This window comes from Salmo salar, chromosome ssa06, assembly GCF_905237065.1.
Source record: "Salmo salar chromosome ssa06, Ssal_v3.1, whole genome shotgun sequence".
NCBI lineage: Eukaryota > Metazoa > Chordata > Actinopteri > Salmoniformes > Salmonidae > Salmo > Salmo salar.
This window is the reverse complement of record NC_059447.1, coordinates 85,850,983-85,869,921: the sequence shown is the minus strand read 5'-3', so window position 1 is coordinate 85,869,921 and position 18,939 is coordinate 85,850,983. Positions and strand designations below refer to the sequence as shown.

The following is an 18,939-nucleotide window of genomic DNA, read 5'->3' as shown; positions in this document are numbered from 1 at the left end:
GGGGTGAAGTGACTATGCTTAGATAATGCACTGCTGCTACTCACAGTTTACAAAAGGGAGGGAGGCAGGGAGGGAGTCAATGTAAATTGTCCTGTGGTGATTTTATTAATTGTTCAGCAGTCTAATGGCTTGGGGGTAGAAGCTGTTAAGGAGCCTTTTGGTCCTAGACTTGGTGCTCCGGTACCGCTTGCCGTGCGGTAGCAGAGAGAACAGTCTATGATTTGAGTTTTGTTAAGATGATATGAGAAGAGTGGATGTCTCACCAGGATACAAGAGAAGCCGCCTCCACCACGGTCTCCTGAGTAGGGTCGAAGTCCAGGGCGCTCTTATCCAGACCCAACAGCTCAGCTATCCGCTCAGCTCCGTACAGGTCTCCATACTTATTAATGACCTATAGACAGAACAGACACATACAGATCTCCATACTTATTAATGACCTATAGACAGACACATACAGATCTCCATACTAATTAATGACCTATAGACAGACACATACAGATCTCCATACTAATTAATGACCTATAGACAGAACAGACACATACAGATCTCCATACTAATTCATGACCTATAGACAGACACATACAGATCTCCATACTAATTAATGACCTATAGACAGAACAGACACATACAGATCTCCATACTAATTAATGACCTATAGACAGACACATACAGATCTCCATACTAATTAATGACCTATAGACAGACACATACAGATCTCCATACTAATTAATGACCTATAGACAGAACAGACACACAGATCTCCATACTAATTAATGACCTATAGACAGACACATACAGATCTCCATACTAATTAATGACCTATAGACAGAACAGACACATACAGATCTCCATACTAATTAATGACCTATAGACAGACACATACAGATCTCCATACTAATTAATGACCTATAGACAGACACATACAGATCTCCATACTAATTAATGACCTATAGACAGAACAGACACATACAGATCTCCATACTAATTAATGACCTATAGACAGACACATACAGATCTCCATACTAATTAATGACCTATAGACAGAACAGACACATACAGATCTCCATACTAATTAATGACCTATAGACAGACACATACAGATCTCCATACTAATTAATGACCTATAGACACAGACACATACAGATCTCCATACTAATTAATGACCTATAGACAGAACAGACACATACAGATCTCCATACTAATTAATGACCTATAGACAGACACATACAGATCTCCATACTAATTAATGACCTATAGACAGAACAGACACATACAGATCTCCATACTAATTAATGACCTATAGACAGACACATACAGATCTCCATACTAATTAATGACCTATAGACAGAACAGACACATACAGATCTCCATACTAATTAATGACCTATAGACAGACACATACAGATCTCCATACTAATTAATGACCTATAGACAGAACAGACACATACAGATCTCCATACTAATTAATGACCTATAGACAGACACATACAGATCTCCATACTAATTAATGACCTATAGACAGACAGACACATACAGATCTCCATACTTATTAATGACCTATAGACAGACACATACAGATCTCCATACTAATTAATGACCTATAGACAGACACATACAGATCTCCATACTAATTAATGACCTATAGACAGAACAGACACATACAGATCTCCATACTAATTAATGACCTATAGACAGACACATACAGATCTCCATACTAATTAATGACCTATAGACAGAACAGACACATACAGATCTCCATACTAATTAATGACCTATAGACAGACACATACAGATCTCCATACTAATTAATGACCTATCAGACAGACACATACAGATCTCCATACTAATTAATGACCTATAGACAGACACATACAGATCTCCATACTAATTAATGACCTATAAGACAGACACATACAGATCTCCATACTAATTAATGACCTATAGACAGAACAGACACATACAGATCTCCATACTAATTAATGACCTATAGACAGACACATACAGATCTCCATACTAATTAATGACCTATAGACAGACACATACAGATCTCCATACTAATTAATGACCTATAGACAGACACATACAGATCTCCATACTAATTAATGACCTATAGACAGACACATACAGATCTCCATACTAATTAATGACCTATAGACAGAACAGACACATACAGATCTCCATACTAATTAATGACCTATAGACAGACACATACAGATCTCCATACTAATTAATGACCTATAGACAGAACGACATACAGATCTCCATACTAATTAATGACCTATAGACAGACACATACAGATCTCCATACTAATTAATGACCTATAGACAGAACAGACACACAGATCTCCATACTAATTAATGACCTATAGACAGACACATACAGATCTCCATACTAATTAATGACCTATAGACAGACACATACAGATCTCCATACTAATTAATGACCTATAGACAGAACAGACACATACAGATCTCCATACTAATTAATGACCTATAGACAGACACATACAGATCTCCATACTAATTAATGACCTATAGACAGACACATACAGATCTCCATACTAATTAATGACCTATAGACAGAACAGACACATACAGATCTCCATACTAATTAATGACCTATAGGACAGACACATACAGATCTCCATACTAATTAATGACCTATAGACAGACACATACAGATCTCCATACTAATTAATGACCTATAGACAGACACATACAGATCTCCATACTAATTAATGACCTATAGACAGAACAGACACATACAGATCTCCATACTAATTAATGACCTATAGACAGACACATACAGATCTCCATACTAATTAATGACCTGACAGACAGACACATACAGATCTCCATACTAATTAATGACCTATAGACAGAACAGACACATACAGATCTCCATACTAATTAATGACCTATAGACAGACACATACAGATCTCCATACTAATTAATGACCTATAGACAGACAGACACACAGATCTCCATACTAATTAATGACCTATAGACAGACACATACAGATCTCCATACTAATTAATGACCTATAGACAGAACAGACACAACAGATCTCCATACTAATTAATGACCTATAGACAGACACATACAGATCTCCATACTAATTAATGACCTATAGACAGACACATACAGATCTCCATACTAATTAATGACCTATAGACAGAACAGACACATACAGATCTCCATACTAATTAATGACCTATAGACAGACACATACAGATCTCCATACTAATTAATGACCTATAGACAGACACATACAGATCTCCATACTAATTAATGACCTATAGACAGAACAGACACATACAGATCTCCATACTAATTAATGACCTATAGACAGACACATACAGATCTCCATACTAATTAATGACCATAGACAGAACAGACACATACAGATCTCCATACTAATTAATGACCTATAGACAGACAGACACATACAGATCTCCATACTAATTAATGACCTATAGACAGAACAGACACATACAGATCTCCATACTAATTAATGACCTATAGACAGAACAGACACATACAGATCTCCATACTAATTAATGACCTATAGACAGACACATACAGATCTCCATACTAATTAATGACCTATAGACAGACACATACAGATCTCCATACTAATTAATGACCTATAGACAGACACATACAGATCTCCATACTAATTAATGACCTATAGACAGAACAGACACATACAGATCTCCATACTAATTAATGACCTAGACAGAACAGACACATACAGATCTCCATACTAATTAATGACCTATAGACAGACACATACAGATCTCCATACTAATTAATGACCTATAGACAGACACATACAGATCTCCATACTAATTAATGACCTATAGACAGACACATACAGATCTCCATACTAATTAATGACCTATAGACAGAACAGACACATACAGATCTCCATACTAATTAATGACCTATAGACAGACACATACAGATCTCCATACTAATTAATGACCTATAGACAGAACAGACACATACAGATCTCCATACTAATTAATGACCTATAGACAGAACAGACACATACAGATCTCCATACTAATTAATGACCTATAGACAGACACATACAGATCTCCATACTAATTAATGACCTATAGACAGAACAGACACATACAGATCTCCATACTAATTAATGACCTATAGACAGACACATACAGATCTCCATACTAATTAATGACCTATAGACAGACACATACAGATCTCCATACTAATTAATGACCTATAGACAGAACAGACACATACAGATCTCCATACTAATTAATGACCTATAGACAGAACAGACACATACAGATCTCCATACTAATTAATGACCTATAGAAGAACAGACACATACAGATCTCCATACTAATTAATGACCTATAGACAGACACATACAGATCTCCATACTAATTAATGACCTATAGAGACAGACACATACAGATCTCCATACTAATTAATGACCTATAGACAGACACATACAGATCTCCATACTAATTAATGACCTATAGACAGACACATACAGATCTCCATACTAATTAATGACCTATAGACAGACACATACAGATCTCCATACTAATTAATGACCTATACAGACAGACACATACAGATCTCCATACTAATTAATGACCTATAGAGACAGACACATACAGATCTCCATACTAATTAATGACCTATAGACAGACACATACAGATCTCCATACTAATTAATGACCTATAGAACAGACACATACAGATCTCCATACTAATTAATGACCTATAGACAGAACAGACACATACAGATCTCCATACTAATTAATGACCTATAGACAGACACATACAGATCTCCATACTAATTAATGACCTATAGACAGACAGACACATACAGATCTCCATACTAATTAATGACCTATAGACAGAACAGACACATACAGATCTCCATACTAATTAATGACCATAGACAGACAGACACATACAGATCTCCATACTAATTAATGACCTATAGAAGACAGACACATACAGATCTCCATACTAATTAATGACCTATAGACAGACAGACACATACAGATCTCCATACTAATTAATGACCTATAGACAGAACAGACACATACAGATCTCCATACTAATTAATGACCTATAGACAGACACATACAGATCTCCATACTAATTAATGACCTATAGACAGAACAGACACATACAGATCTCCATACTAATTAATGACCTATAGACAGACACATACAGATCTCCATACTAATTAATGACCTATAGACAGACACATACAGATCTCCATACTAATTAATGACCTATAGACAGAACAGACACATACAGATCTCCATACTAATTAATGACCTATAGACAGACACATACAGATCTCCATACTAATTAATGACCTATAGACAGACACATACAGATCTCCATACTAATTAATGACCTATAGACAGAACAGACACATACAGATCTCCATACTAATTAATGACCTATAGACAGACACATACAGATCTCCATACTAATTAATGACCTATAGAGACAGACACATACAGATCTCCATACTAATTAATGACCTATAGACAGAACAGACACATACAGATCTCCATACTAATTAATGACCTATAGACAGACACATACAGATCTCCATACTAATTAATGACCTATAGAGAACAGACACATACAGATCTCCATACTAATTAATGACCTATAGACAGACACATACAGATCTCCATACTAATTAATGACCTATAGACAGACACATACAGATCTCCATACTAATTAATGACCTATAGACAGACACATACAGATCTCCATACTAATTAATGACCTATAGACAGACACATACAGATCTCCATACTAATTAATGACCTATAGACAGAACAGACACATACAGATCTCCATACTAATTAATGACCTATAGACAGACACATACAGATCTCCATACTAATTAATGACCTATAGACAGACACATACAGATCTCCATACTAATTAATGACCTATAGACAGACACATACAGATCTCCATACTAATTAATGACCTATAGACGAACAGACACATACAGATCTCCATACTAATTAATGACCTATAGACAGACACATACAGATCTCCATACTAATTAATGACCTATAGACAGACACATACAGATCTCCATACTAATTAATGACCTATAGAGAACAGACACATACAGATCTCCATACTAATTAATGACCTATAGACAGACACATACAGATCTCCATACTAATTAATGACCTATAGACAGACACATACAGATCTCCATACTAATTAATGACCTATAGACAGACAGACACATACAGATCTCCATACTAATTAATGACCTATAGACAGACACATACAGATCTCCATACTAATTAATGACCTATAGACAGACACATACAGATCTCCATACTAATTAATGACCTATAACAGAACAGACACATACAGATCTCCATACTAATTAATGACCTATAGACAGACAGACACATACAGATCTCCATACTAATTAATGACCTATAGAAGACAGACACATACAGATCTCCATACTAATTAATGACCTATAGACAGACACATACAGATCTCCATACTAATTAATGACCTATAGACAGAACAGACACATACAGATCTCCATACTAATTAATGACCTATAGACAGAACAGACACATACAGATCTCCATACTAATTAATGACCTAATAGAACAGACACATACAGATCTCCATACTAATTAATGACCTATAGAACAGACACATACAGATCTCCATACTAATTAATGACCTATAGACAGACAGACACATACAGATCTCCATACTAATTAATGACCTATAGACAGACACATACAGATCTCCATACTAATTAATGACCTATAGACAGACACATACAGATCTCCATACTAATTAATGACCTATAGACAGAACAGACACATACAGATCTCCATACTAATTAATGACCTATAGACAGACACATACAGATCTCCATACTAATTAATGACCTATAGACAGAACAGACACATACAGATCTCCATACTAATTAATGACCTATAGACAGAACAGACACATACAGATCTCCATACTAATTAATGACCTATAGACAGACACATACAGATCTCCATACTAATTAATGACCTATAGACAGACACATACAGATCTCCATACTAATTAATGACCTATGACAGAACAGACACATACAGATCTCCATACTAATTAATGACCTATAGACAGACACATACAGATCTCCATACTAATTAATGACCTATAGAACAGACACATACAGATCTCCATACTAATTAATGACCTATAGACAGAACAGACACATACAGATCTCCATACTAATTAATGACCTATAGACAGACACATACAGATCTCCATACTAATTAATGACCTATAGACAGACACATACAGATCTCCATACTAATTAATGACCTATAGACAGAACAGACACATACAGATCTCCATACTAATTAATGACCTATAGACAGACACATACAGATCTCCATACTAATTAATGACCTATAGACAGACACATACAGATCTCCATACTAATTAATGACCTATAGACAGACAGACACATACAGATCTCCATACTAATTAATGACCTATAGACAGACAGACACATACAGATCTCCATACTAATTAATGACCTATAGACAGACACATACAGATCTCCATACTAATTAATGACCTATAGAGACAGACACATACAGATCTCCATACTAATTAATGACCTATAGAGAACAGACACATACAGATCTCCATACTAATTAATGACCTATAGACAGACACATACAGATCTCCATACTAATTAATGACCTATCAGACAGACACATACAGATCTCCATACTAATTAATGACCTATAGACAGAACAGACACATACAGATCTCCATACTAATTAATGACCTATAGACAGACACATACAGATCTCCATACTAATTAATGACCTATAGACAGAACAGACACATACAGATCTCCATACTAATTAATGACCTATAACAGACAGACACATACAGATCTCCATACTAATTAATGACCTATAGACAGACACATACAGATCTCCATACTAATTAATGACCTATAGACAGACACATACAGATCTCCATACTAATTAATGACCTATAGACAGAACAGACACATACAGATCTCCATACTAATTAATGACCTATAGACAGACACATACAGATCTCCATACTAATTAATGACCTATAGACAGACACATACAGATCTCCATACTAATTAATGACCTATAGGACAGACACATACAGATCTCCATACTAATTAATGACCTATACAGACAGACACATACAGATCTCCATACTAATTAATGACCTATAGACAGACACATACAGATCTCCATACTAATTAATGACCTATAAGACAGACACATACAGATCTCCATACTAATTAATGACCTATAGACAGACACATACAGATCTCCATACTAATTAATGACCTATAGACAGAACAGACACATACAGATCTCCATACTAATTAATGACCTATAGACAGACACATACAGATCTCCATACTAATTAATGACCTATAGACAGACACATACAGATCTCCATACTAATTAATGACCTATAGACAGAACAGACACATACAGATCTCCATACTAATTAATGACCTATAGACAGACACATACAGATCTCCATACTAATTAATGACCTATAGACAGACACATACAGATCTCCATACTAATTAATGACCTATAGACACAGACACATACAGATCTCCATACTAATTAATGACCTATCAGACAGACACATACAGATCTCCATACTAATTAATGACCTATAGACAGACACATACAGATCTCCATACTAATTAATGACCTATAGACAGACAGACACATACAGATCTCCATACTAATTAATGACCTATAGACAGACACATACAGATCTCCATACTAATTAATGACCTATAGACAGACACATACAGATCTCCATACTAATTAATGACCTATAGACAGAACAGACACATACAGATCTCCATACTAATTAATGACCTATAGACAGACACATACAGATCTCCATACTAATTAATGACCTATAGACAGACACATACAGATCTCCATACTAATTAATGACCTATAGACAGACACATACAGATCTCCATACTAATTAATGACCTATAGAGACAGACACATACAGATCTCCATACTAATTAATGACCTATAGACAGACACATACAGATCTCCATACTAATTAATGACCTATAGACAGAACAGACACATACAGATCTCCATACTAATTAATGACCTATAGACAGACACATACAGATCTCCATACTAATTAATGACCTATAGACAGACACATACAGATCTCCATACTAATTAATGACCAATAGACAGAACAGACACATACAGATCTCCATACTAATTAATGACCTATAGACAGACACATACAGATCTCCATACTAATTAATGACCTATAGAAGAACAGACACATACAGATCTCCATACTAATTAATGACCTATAGACAGACAGACACATACAGATCTCCATACTAATTAATGACCTATAGACAGACACATACAGATCTCCATACTAATTAATGACCTATAGACAGACAGACACATACAGATCTCCATACTAATTAATGACCTAGACAGAACAGACACATACAGATCTCCATACTAATTAATGACCTATAGACAGAACAGACACATACAGATCTCCATACTTATTAATGACCTATAGACAGAACAGACACATACAGATCTCCATACTAATTAATGACCTATAGACAGACACATACAGATCTCCATACTAATTAATGACCTATAGACAGACACATACAGATCTCCATACTAATTAATGACCTATAGACAGACACATACAGATCTCCATACTAATTAATGACCTATAGACAGACAGACACATACAGATCTCCATACTAATTAATGACCTATAGACAGACACATACAGATCTCCATACTAATTAATGACCTATAGAAACAGACACATACAGATCTCCATACTAATTAATGACCTATAGACAGACACATACAGATCTCCATACTAATTAATGACCTATACAGACAGACACATACAGATCTCCATACTAATTAATGACCTATAGACAGAACAGACACATACAGATCTCCATACTAATTAATGACCTATAGACAGACACATACAGATCTCCATACTAATTAATGACCTATAGAAGAACAGACACATACAGATCTCCATACTAATTAATGACCTATAGACAGACACATACAGATCTCCATACTAATTAATGACCTATAGACAGAACAGACACATACAGATCTCCATACTAATTAATGACCTATAGACAGAACAGACACATACAGATCTCCATACTAATTAATGACCTATAGACAGACACATACAGATCTCCATACTAATTAATGACCTATACAGACAGACACATACAGATCTCCATACTAATTAATGACCTATAGACAGAACAGACACATACAGATCTCCATACTAATTAATGACCTATAGGACAGACACATACAGATCTCCATACTAATTAATGACCTATAGACAGACACATACAGATCTCCATACTAATTAATGACCTATAGACAGAACAGACACATACAGATCTCCATACTAATTAATGACCTATAGACAGACACATACAGATCTCCATACTAATTAATGACCTATAGACAGACACATACAGATCTCCATACTAATTAATGACCTATAGACAGAACAGACACATACAGATCTCCATACTAATTAATGACCTATAGACAGACACATACAGATCTCCATACTAATTAATGACCTATAGACAGACACATACAGATCTCCATACTAATTAATGACCTATAGACAGAACAGACACATACAGATCTCCATACTAATTAATGACCTATAGAGACAGACACATACAGATCTCCATACTAATTAATGACCTATAGACAGACACATACAGATCTCCATACTAATTAATGACCTATAGACAGACACATACAGATCTCCATACTAATTAATGACCTATAGACAGACACATACAGATCTCCATACTAATTAATGACCTATAGACAGACAGACACATACAGATCTCCATACTAATTAATGACCTATAGACAGACACATACAGATCTCCATACTAATTAATGACCTATAGACAGACACATACAGATCTCCATACTAATTAATGACCTATAGACAGACAGACACATACAGATCTCCATACTAATTAATGACCTATAGACAGACACATACAGATCTCCATACTAATTAATGACCTATAGACAGACACATACAGATCTCCATACTAATTAATGACCTATAGACAGAACAGACACATACAGATCTCCATACTAATTAATGACCTATAGACAGACACATACAGATCTCCATACTAATTAATGACCTATAGACAGACACATACAGATCTCCATACTAATTAATGACCTATAGACAGAACAGACACATACAGATCTCCATACTAATTAATGACCTATAGACAGACACATACAGATCTCCATACTAATTAATGACCTATAGACAGAACAGACACATACAGATCTCCATACTAATTAATGACCTAGACAGAACAGACACATACAGATCTCCATACTAATTAATGACCTATAGACAGAACAGACACATACAGATCTCCATACTAATTAATGACCTATAGACAGAACAGACACATACAGATCTCCATACTAATTAATGACCTATAGACAGACACATACAGATCTCCATACTAATTAATGACCTATAGACAGACACATACAGATCTCCATACTAATTAATGACCTATAGAGAACAGACACATACAGATCTCCATACTAATTAATGACCTATAGACAGACACATACAGATCTCCATACTAATTAATGACCTATAGCAGAACAGACACATACAGATCTCCATACTAATTAATGACCTATAGACAGAACAGACACATACAGATCTCCATACTAATTAATGACCTATAGACAGAACAGACACATACAGATCTCCATACTAATTAATGACCTATAGACAGAACAGACACATACAGATCTCCATACTAATTAATGACCTATAGACAGACACATACAGATCTCCATACTAATTAATGACCTATAGACAGACACATACAGATCTCCATACTAATTAATGACCTATAGACAGACACATACAGATCTCCATACTAATTAATGACCTATAGACAGACACATACAGATCTCCATACTAATTAATGACCTATAGACAGAACAGACACATACAGATCTCCATACTAATTAATGACCTATAGACAGACACATACAGATCTCCATACTAATTAATGACCTATAGACAGAACAGACACATACAGATCTCCATACTAATTAATGACCTATAGACAGACACATACAGATCTCCATACTAATTAATGACCTATAGACAGAACAGACACATACAGATCTCCATACTAATTAATGACCTATAGACAGAACAGACACATACAGATCTCCATACTAATTAATGACCTATAGACAGACACATACAGATCTCCATACTAATTAATGACCTATAGACAGAACAGACACATACAGATCTCCATACTAATTAATGACCTATAGACAGACACATACAGATCTCCATACTAATTAATGACCTATAGACAGACACATACAGATCTCCATACTAATTAATGACCTATAGACAGAACAGACACATACAGATCTCCATACTAATTAATGACCTATAGACAGAACAGACACATACAGATCTCCATACTAATTAATGACCTATAGACAGACACATACAGATCTCCATACTAATTAATGACCTATAGACAGACACATACAGATCTCCATACTAATTAATGACCTATAGACAGAACAGACACATACAGATCTCCATACTAATTAATGACCTATAGACAGACACATACAGATCTCCATACTAATTAATGACCTATAACAGACAGACACATACAGATCTCCATACTAATTAATGAACTATAGACAGACACATACAGATCTCCATACTAATTAATGACCTATAGACAGACACATACAGATCTCCATACTAATTAATGACCTATAGACAGACACATACAGATCTCCATACTAATTAATGACCTATAGACAGAACAGACACACAGATCTCCATACTAATTAATGACCTATAGACAGACACATACAGATCTCCATACTAATTAATGACCTATAGACAGACACATACAGATCTCCATACTAATTAATGACCTATAGACAGAACAGACACACAGATCTCCATACTAATTAATGACCTATAGACAGACACATACAGATCTCCATACTAATTAATGACCTATAGACAGACACATACAGATCTCCATACTAATTAATGACCTAGACAGAACAGACACATACAGATCTCCATACTAATTAATGACCTATAGACAGACACATACAGATCTCCATACTAATTAATGACCTATAGACAGAACAGACACATACAGATCTCCATACTAATTAATGACCTATAGACAGAACAGACACATACAGATCTCCATACTAATTAATGACCTAGACAGAACAGACACATACAGATCTCCATACTAATTAATGACCTATAGACAGACACATACAGATCTCCATACTAATTAATGACCTATAGACAGACACATACAGATCTCCATACTAATTAATGACCTATAGACAGACAGACACATACAGATCTCCATACTAATTAATGACCTATAGACAGACACATACAGATCTCCATACTAATTAATGACCTATAGACAGAACAGACACATACAGATCTCCATACTAATTAATGACCTATAGACAGACACATACAGATCTCCATACTAATTAATGACCTATAGACAGACACACACAGATCTCCATACTAATTAATGACCTATAGACAGAACAGACACATACAGATCTCCATACTAATTAATGACCTATAGACAGACACATACAGATCTCCATACTAATTAATGACCTATAGACAGACACATACAGATCTCCATACTAATTAATGACCTATAGACAGAACAGACACATACAGATCTCCATACTAATTAATGACCTATAGACAGACACATACAGATCTCCATACTAATTAATGACCTATAGACAGAACAGACACATACAGATCTCCATACTAATTAATGACCTATAGACAGAACAGACACATACAGATCTCCATACTAATTAATGACCTATAGACAGACACATACAGATCTCCATACTAATTAATGACCTATAGACAGACACATACAGATCTCCATACTAATTAATGACCTATAGACAGACACATACAGATCTCCATACTAATTAATGACCTATAGACAGACACATACAGATCTCCATACTAATTAATGACCTATAGACAGACACATACAGATCTCCATACTAATTAATGACCTATAGACAGACACATACAGATCTCCATACTAATTAATGACCTATAGACAGAACAGACACATACAGATCTCCATACTAATTAATGACCTATAGACAGACACATACAGATCTCCATACTAATTAATGACCTATAGACAGACACATACAGATCTCCATACTAATTAATGACCTATAGACAGACAGACACATACAGATCTCCATACTAATTAATGACCTATAGACAGAACAGACACATACAGATCTCCATACTAATTAATGACCTATAGACAGACACATACAGATCTCCATACTAATTAATGACCTATAGACAGACACATACAGATCTCCATACTAATTAATGACCTATAGACAGAACAGACACATACAGATCTCCATACTAATTAATGACCTATAGACAGACACATACAGATCTCCATACTAATTAATGACCTATAGACAGACACATACAGATCTCCATACTAATTAATGACCTATAGACAGAACAGACACATACAGATCTCCATACTAATTAATGACCTATAGACAGACACATACAGATCTCCATACTAATTAATGACCTATAGACAGACACATACAGATCTCCATACTAATTAATGACCTATAGACAGACACATACAGATCTCCATACTAATTAATGACCTATAGACAGACACATACAGATCTCCATACTAATTAATGACCTATAACAGAACAGACACATACAGATCTCCATACTAATTAATGACCTATAGACAGAACAGACACATACAGATCTCCATACTAATTAATGACCTATAGACAGACAGACACATACAGATCTCCATACTAATTAATGACCTATAGACAGACACATACAGATCTCCATACTAATTAATGACCTATAGACAGAACAGACACATACAGATCTCCATACTAATTAATGACCTATCAGACAGACACATACAGATCTCCATACTAATTAATGACCTATAGACAGAACAGACACATACAGATCTCCATACTAATTAATGACCTATAGAAGACAGACACATACAGATCTCCATACTAATTAATGACCTATAGACAGACACATACAGATCTCCATACTAATTAATGACCTATGACAGACAGACACATACAGATCTCCATACTAATTAATGACCTATAGAGACAGACACATACAGATCTCCATACTAATTAATGACCTATAGACAGACACATACAGATCTCCATACTAATTAATGACCTATAGACAGACAGACACATACAGATCTCCATACTAATTAATGACCTATAGAAACAGACACATACAGATCTCCATACTAATTAATGACCTATAGACAGACACATACAGATCTCCATACTAATTAATGACCTATAGACAGACACATACAGATCTCCATACTAATTAATGACCTATAGACAGAACAGACACATACAGATCTCCATACTAATTAATGACCTATAGACAGACACATACAGATCTCCATACTAATTAATGACCTATAGACAGACACATACAGATCTCCATACTAATTAATGACCTATAGACAGAACAGACACATACAGATCTCCATACTAATTAATGACCTATAGACAGACACATACAGATCTCCATACTAATTAATGACCTATAGACAGACACATACAGATCTCCATACTAATTAATGACCTATAGACAGAACAGACACATACAGATCTCCATACTAATTAATGACCTATAGACAGAACAGACACATACAGATCTCCATACTAATTAATGACCTATAGACAGACACATACAGATCTCCATACTAATTAATGACCTATAGACAGAACAGACACATACAGATCTCCATACTAATTAATGACCTATAGACAGACAGACACATACAGATCTCCATACTAATTAATGACCTATAGACAGACACATACAGATCTCCATACTAATTAATGACCTATAGACAGAACAGACACATACAGATCTCCATACTAATTAATGACCTATAGACAGACACATACAGATCTCCATACTAATTAATGACCTATAGAGACAGACACATACAGATCTCCATACTAATTAATGACCTATAGAGACAGACACATACAGATCTCCATACTAATTAATGACCTATAGACAGACAGACACATACAGATCTCCATACTAATTAATGACCTATAGAGAACAGACACATACAGATCTCCATACTAATTAATGACCTATAGAAGACAGACACATACAGATCTCCATACTAATTAATGACCTATAGACAGACACATACAGATCTCCATACTAATTAATGACCTATAGAACAGACACATACAGATCTCCATACTAATTAATGACCTATAGACAGACACATACAGATCTCCATACTAATTAATGACCTATAGACAGACACATACAGATCTCCATACTAATTAATGACCTATAGCGACAGACACATACAGATCTCCATACTAATTAATGACCTATAGACAGACACATACAGATCTCCATACTAATTAATGACCTATAGACAGAACAGACACATACAGATCTCCATACTAATTAATGACCTATAGACAGACACATACAGATCTCCATACTAATTAATGACCTATAGACAACAGACACATACAGATCTCCATACTAATTAATGACCTATAAGAACAGACACATACAGATCTCCATACTAATTAATGACCTATAGACAGACACATACAGATCTCCATACTAATTAATGACCTATAGACAGACACATACAGATCTCCATACTAATTAATGACCTATAGACAGACAGACACATACAGATCTCCATACTAATTAATGACCTATAGACAGACACATACAGATCTCCATACTAATTAATGACCTATAGACAGACACATACAGATCTCCATACTAATTAATGACCTATAGACAGAACAGACACATACAGATCTCCATACTAATTAATGACCTATAGACAGACACATACAGATCTCCATACTAATTAATGACCTATAGACAGACACATACAGATCTCCATACTAATTAATGACCTATAGACAGACACATACAGATCTCCATACTAATTAATGACCTATAGACAGAACAGACACATACAGATCTCCATACTAATTAATGACCTATAGACAGACACATACAGATCTCCATACTAATTAATGACCTATAGACAGACACATACAGATCTCCATACTAATTAATGACCTATAGACAGAACAGACACATACAGATCTCCATACTAATTAATGACCTATAGACAGACACATACAGATCTCCATACTAATTAATGACCTATAACAGACAGACACATACAGATCTCCATACTAATTAATGACCTATAGACAGAACAGACACATACAGATCTCCATACTAATTAATGACCTATAGACAGACACATACAGATCTCCATACTAATTAATGACCTATAGACAGACACATACAGATCTCCATACTAATTAATGACCTATAGAAACAGACACATACAGATCTCCATACTAATTAATGACCTATAGAACAGACACATACAGATCTCCATACTAATTAATGACCTATAGACAGAACAGACACATACAGATCTCCATACTAATTAATGACCTATAGACAGACACATACAGATCTCCATACTAATTAATGACCTATAGACAGAACAGACACATACAGATCTCCATACTAATTAATGACCTATAGACGAACAGACACATACAGATCTCCATACTAATTAATGACCTATAGACAGACACATACAGATCTCCATACTAATTAATGACCTATAGACAGAACAGACACATACAGATCTCCATACTAATTAATGACCTATAGACAGACAGACACATACAGATCTCCATACTAATTAATGACCTATAGACAGACACATACAGATCTCCATACTAATTAATGACCTATAGACAGAACAGACACATACAGATCTCCATACTAATTAATGACCTATAGACAGACAGACACATACAGATCTCCATACTAATTAATGACCTATAGAACAGACACATACAGATCTCCATACTAATTAATGACCTATAGACAGACACATACAGATCTCCATACTAATTAATGACCTATAGAAGAACAGACACATACAGATCTCCATACTAATTAATGACCTATAGACAGACACATACAGATCTCCATACTAATTAATGACCTATAGACAGACACATACAGATCTCCATACTAATTAATGACCTATAGACAGAACAGACACATACAGATCTCCATACTAATTAATGACCTATAGACAGACACATACAGATCTCCATACTAATTAATGACCTATAGACAGACACATACAGATCTCCATACTAATTAATGACCTATCAGACAGACACATACAGATCTCCATACTAATTAATGACCTATAGACAGACACATACAGATCTCCATACTAATTAATGACCTATAGACAGACACATACAGATCTCCATACTAATTAATGACCTATAGACAGACAGACACATACAGATCTCCATACTAATTAATGACCTATAGACAGACACATACAGATCTCCATACTAATTAATGACCTATAGACAGACACATACAGATCTCCATACTAATTAATGACCTATAGACAGAACAGACACATACAGATCTCCATACTAATTAATGACCTATAGACAGACACATACAGATCTCCATACTAATTAATGACCTATAGACAGACACATACAGATCTCCATACTAATTAATGACCTATAGCAGAACA

At 34.8% G+C, this 18,939-nt stretch overlaps 1 protein-coding gene across 5 annotated transcripts in view; it reads right to left on the bottom strand.

The window, feature by feature from the left end:
* The window catches only part of LOC106608253 (ryanodine receptor 3), a 288,745-nt gene that overhangs the window by 8,574 nt on the left and 261,232 nt on the right, over positions 1-18,939 (bottom strand). For all 5 annotated transcript variants that reach the window (XR_006770345.1, XM_045721102.1, XM_045721103.1 and 2 more), the window contains one exon: positions 264-391. Coding sequence is in view for 4 of the 5 variants with exons in the window: in XM_045721102.1 (XP_045577058.1) it covers positions 264-391 (128 nt within the window). In the remaining variant the exon portion in view is untranslated. The remainder of the gene's footprint in view (positions 1-263; positions 392-18,939) is intronic.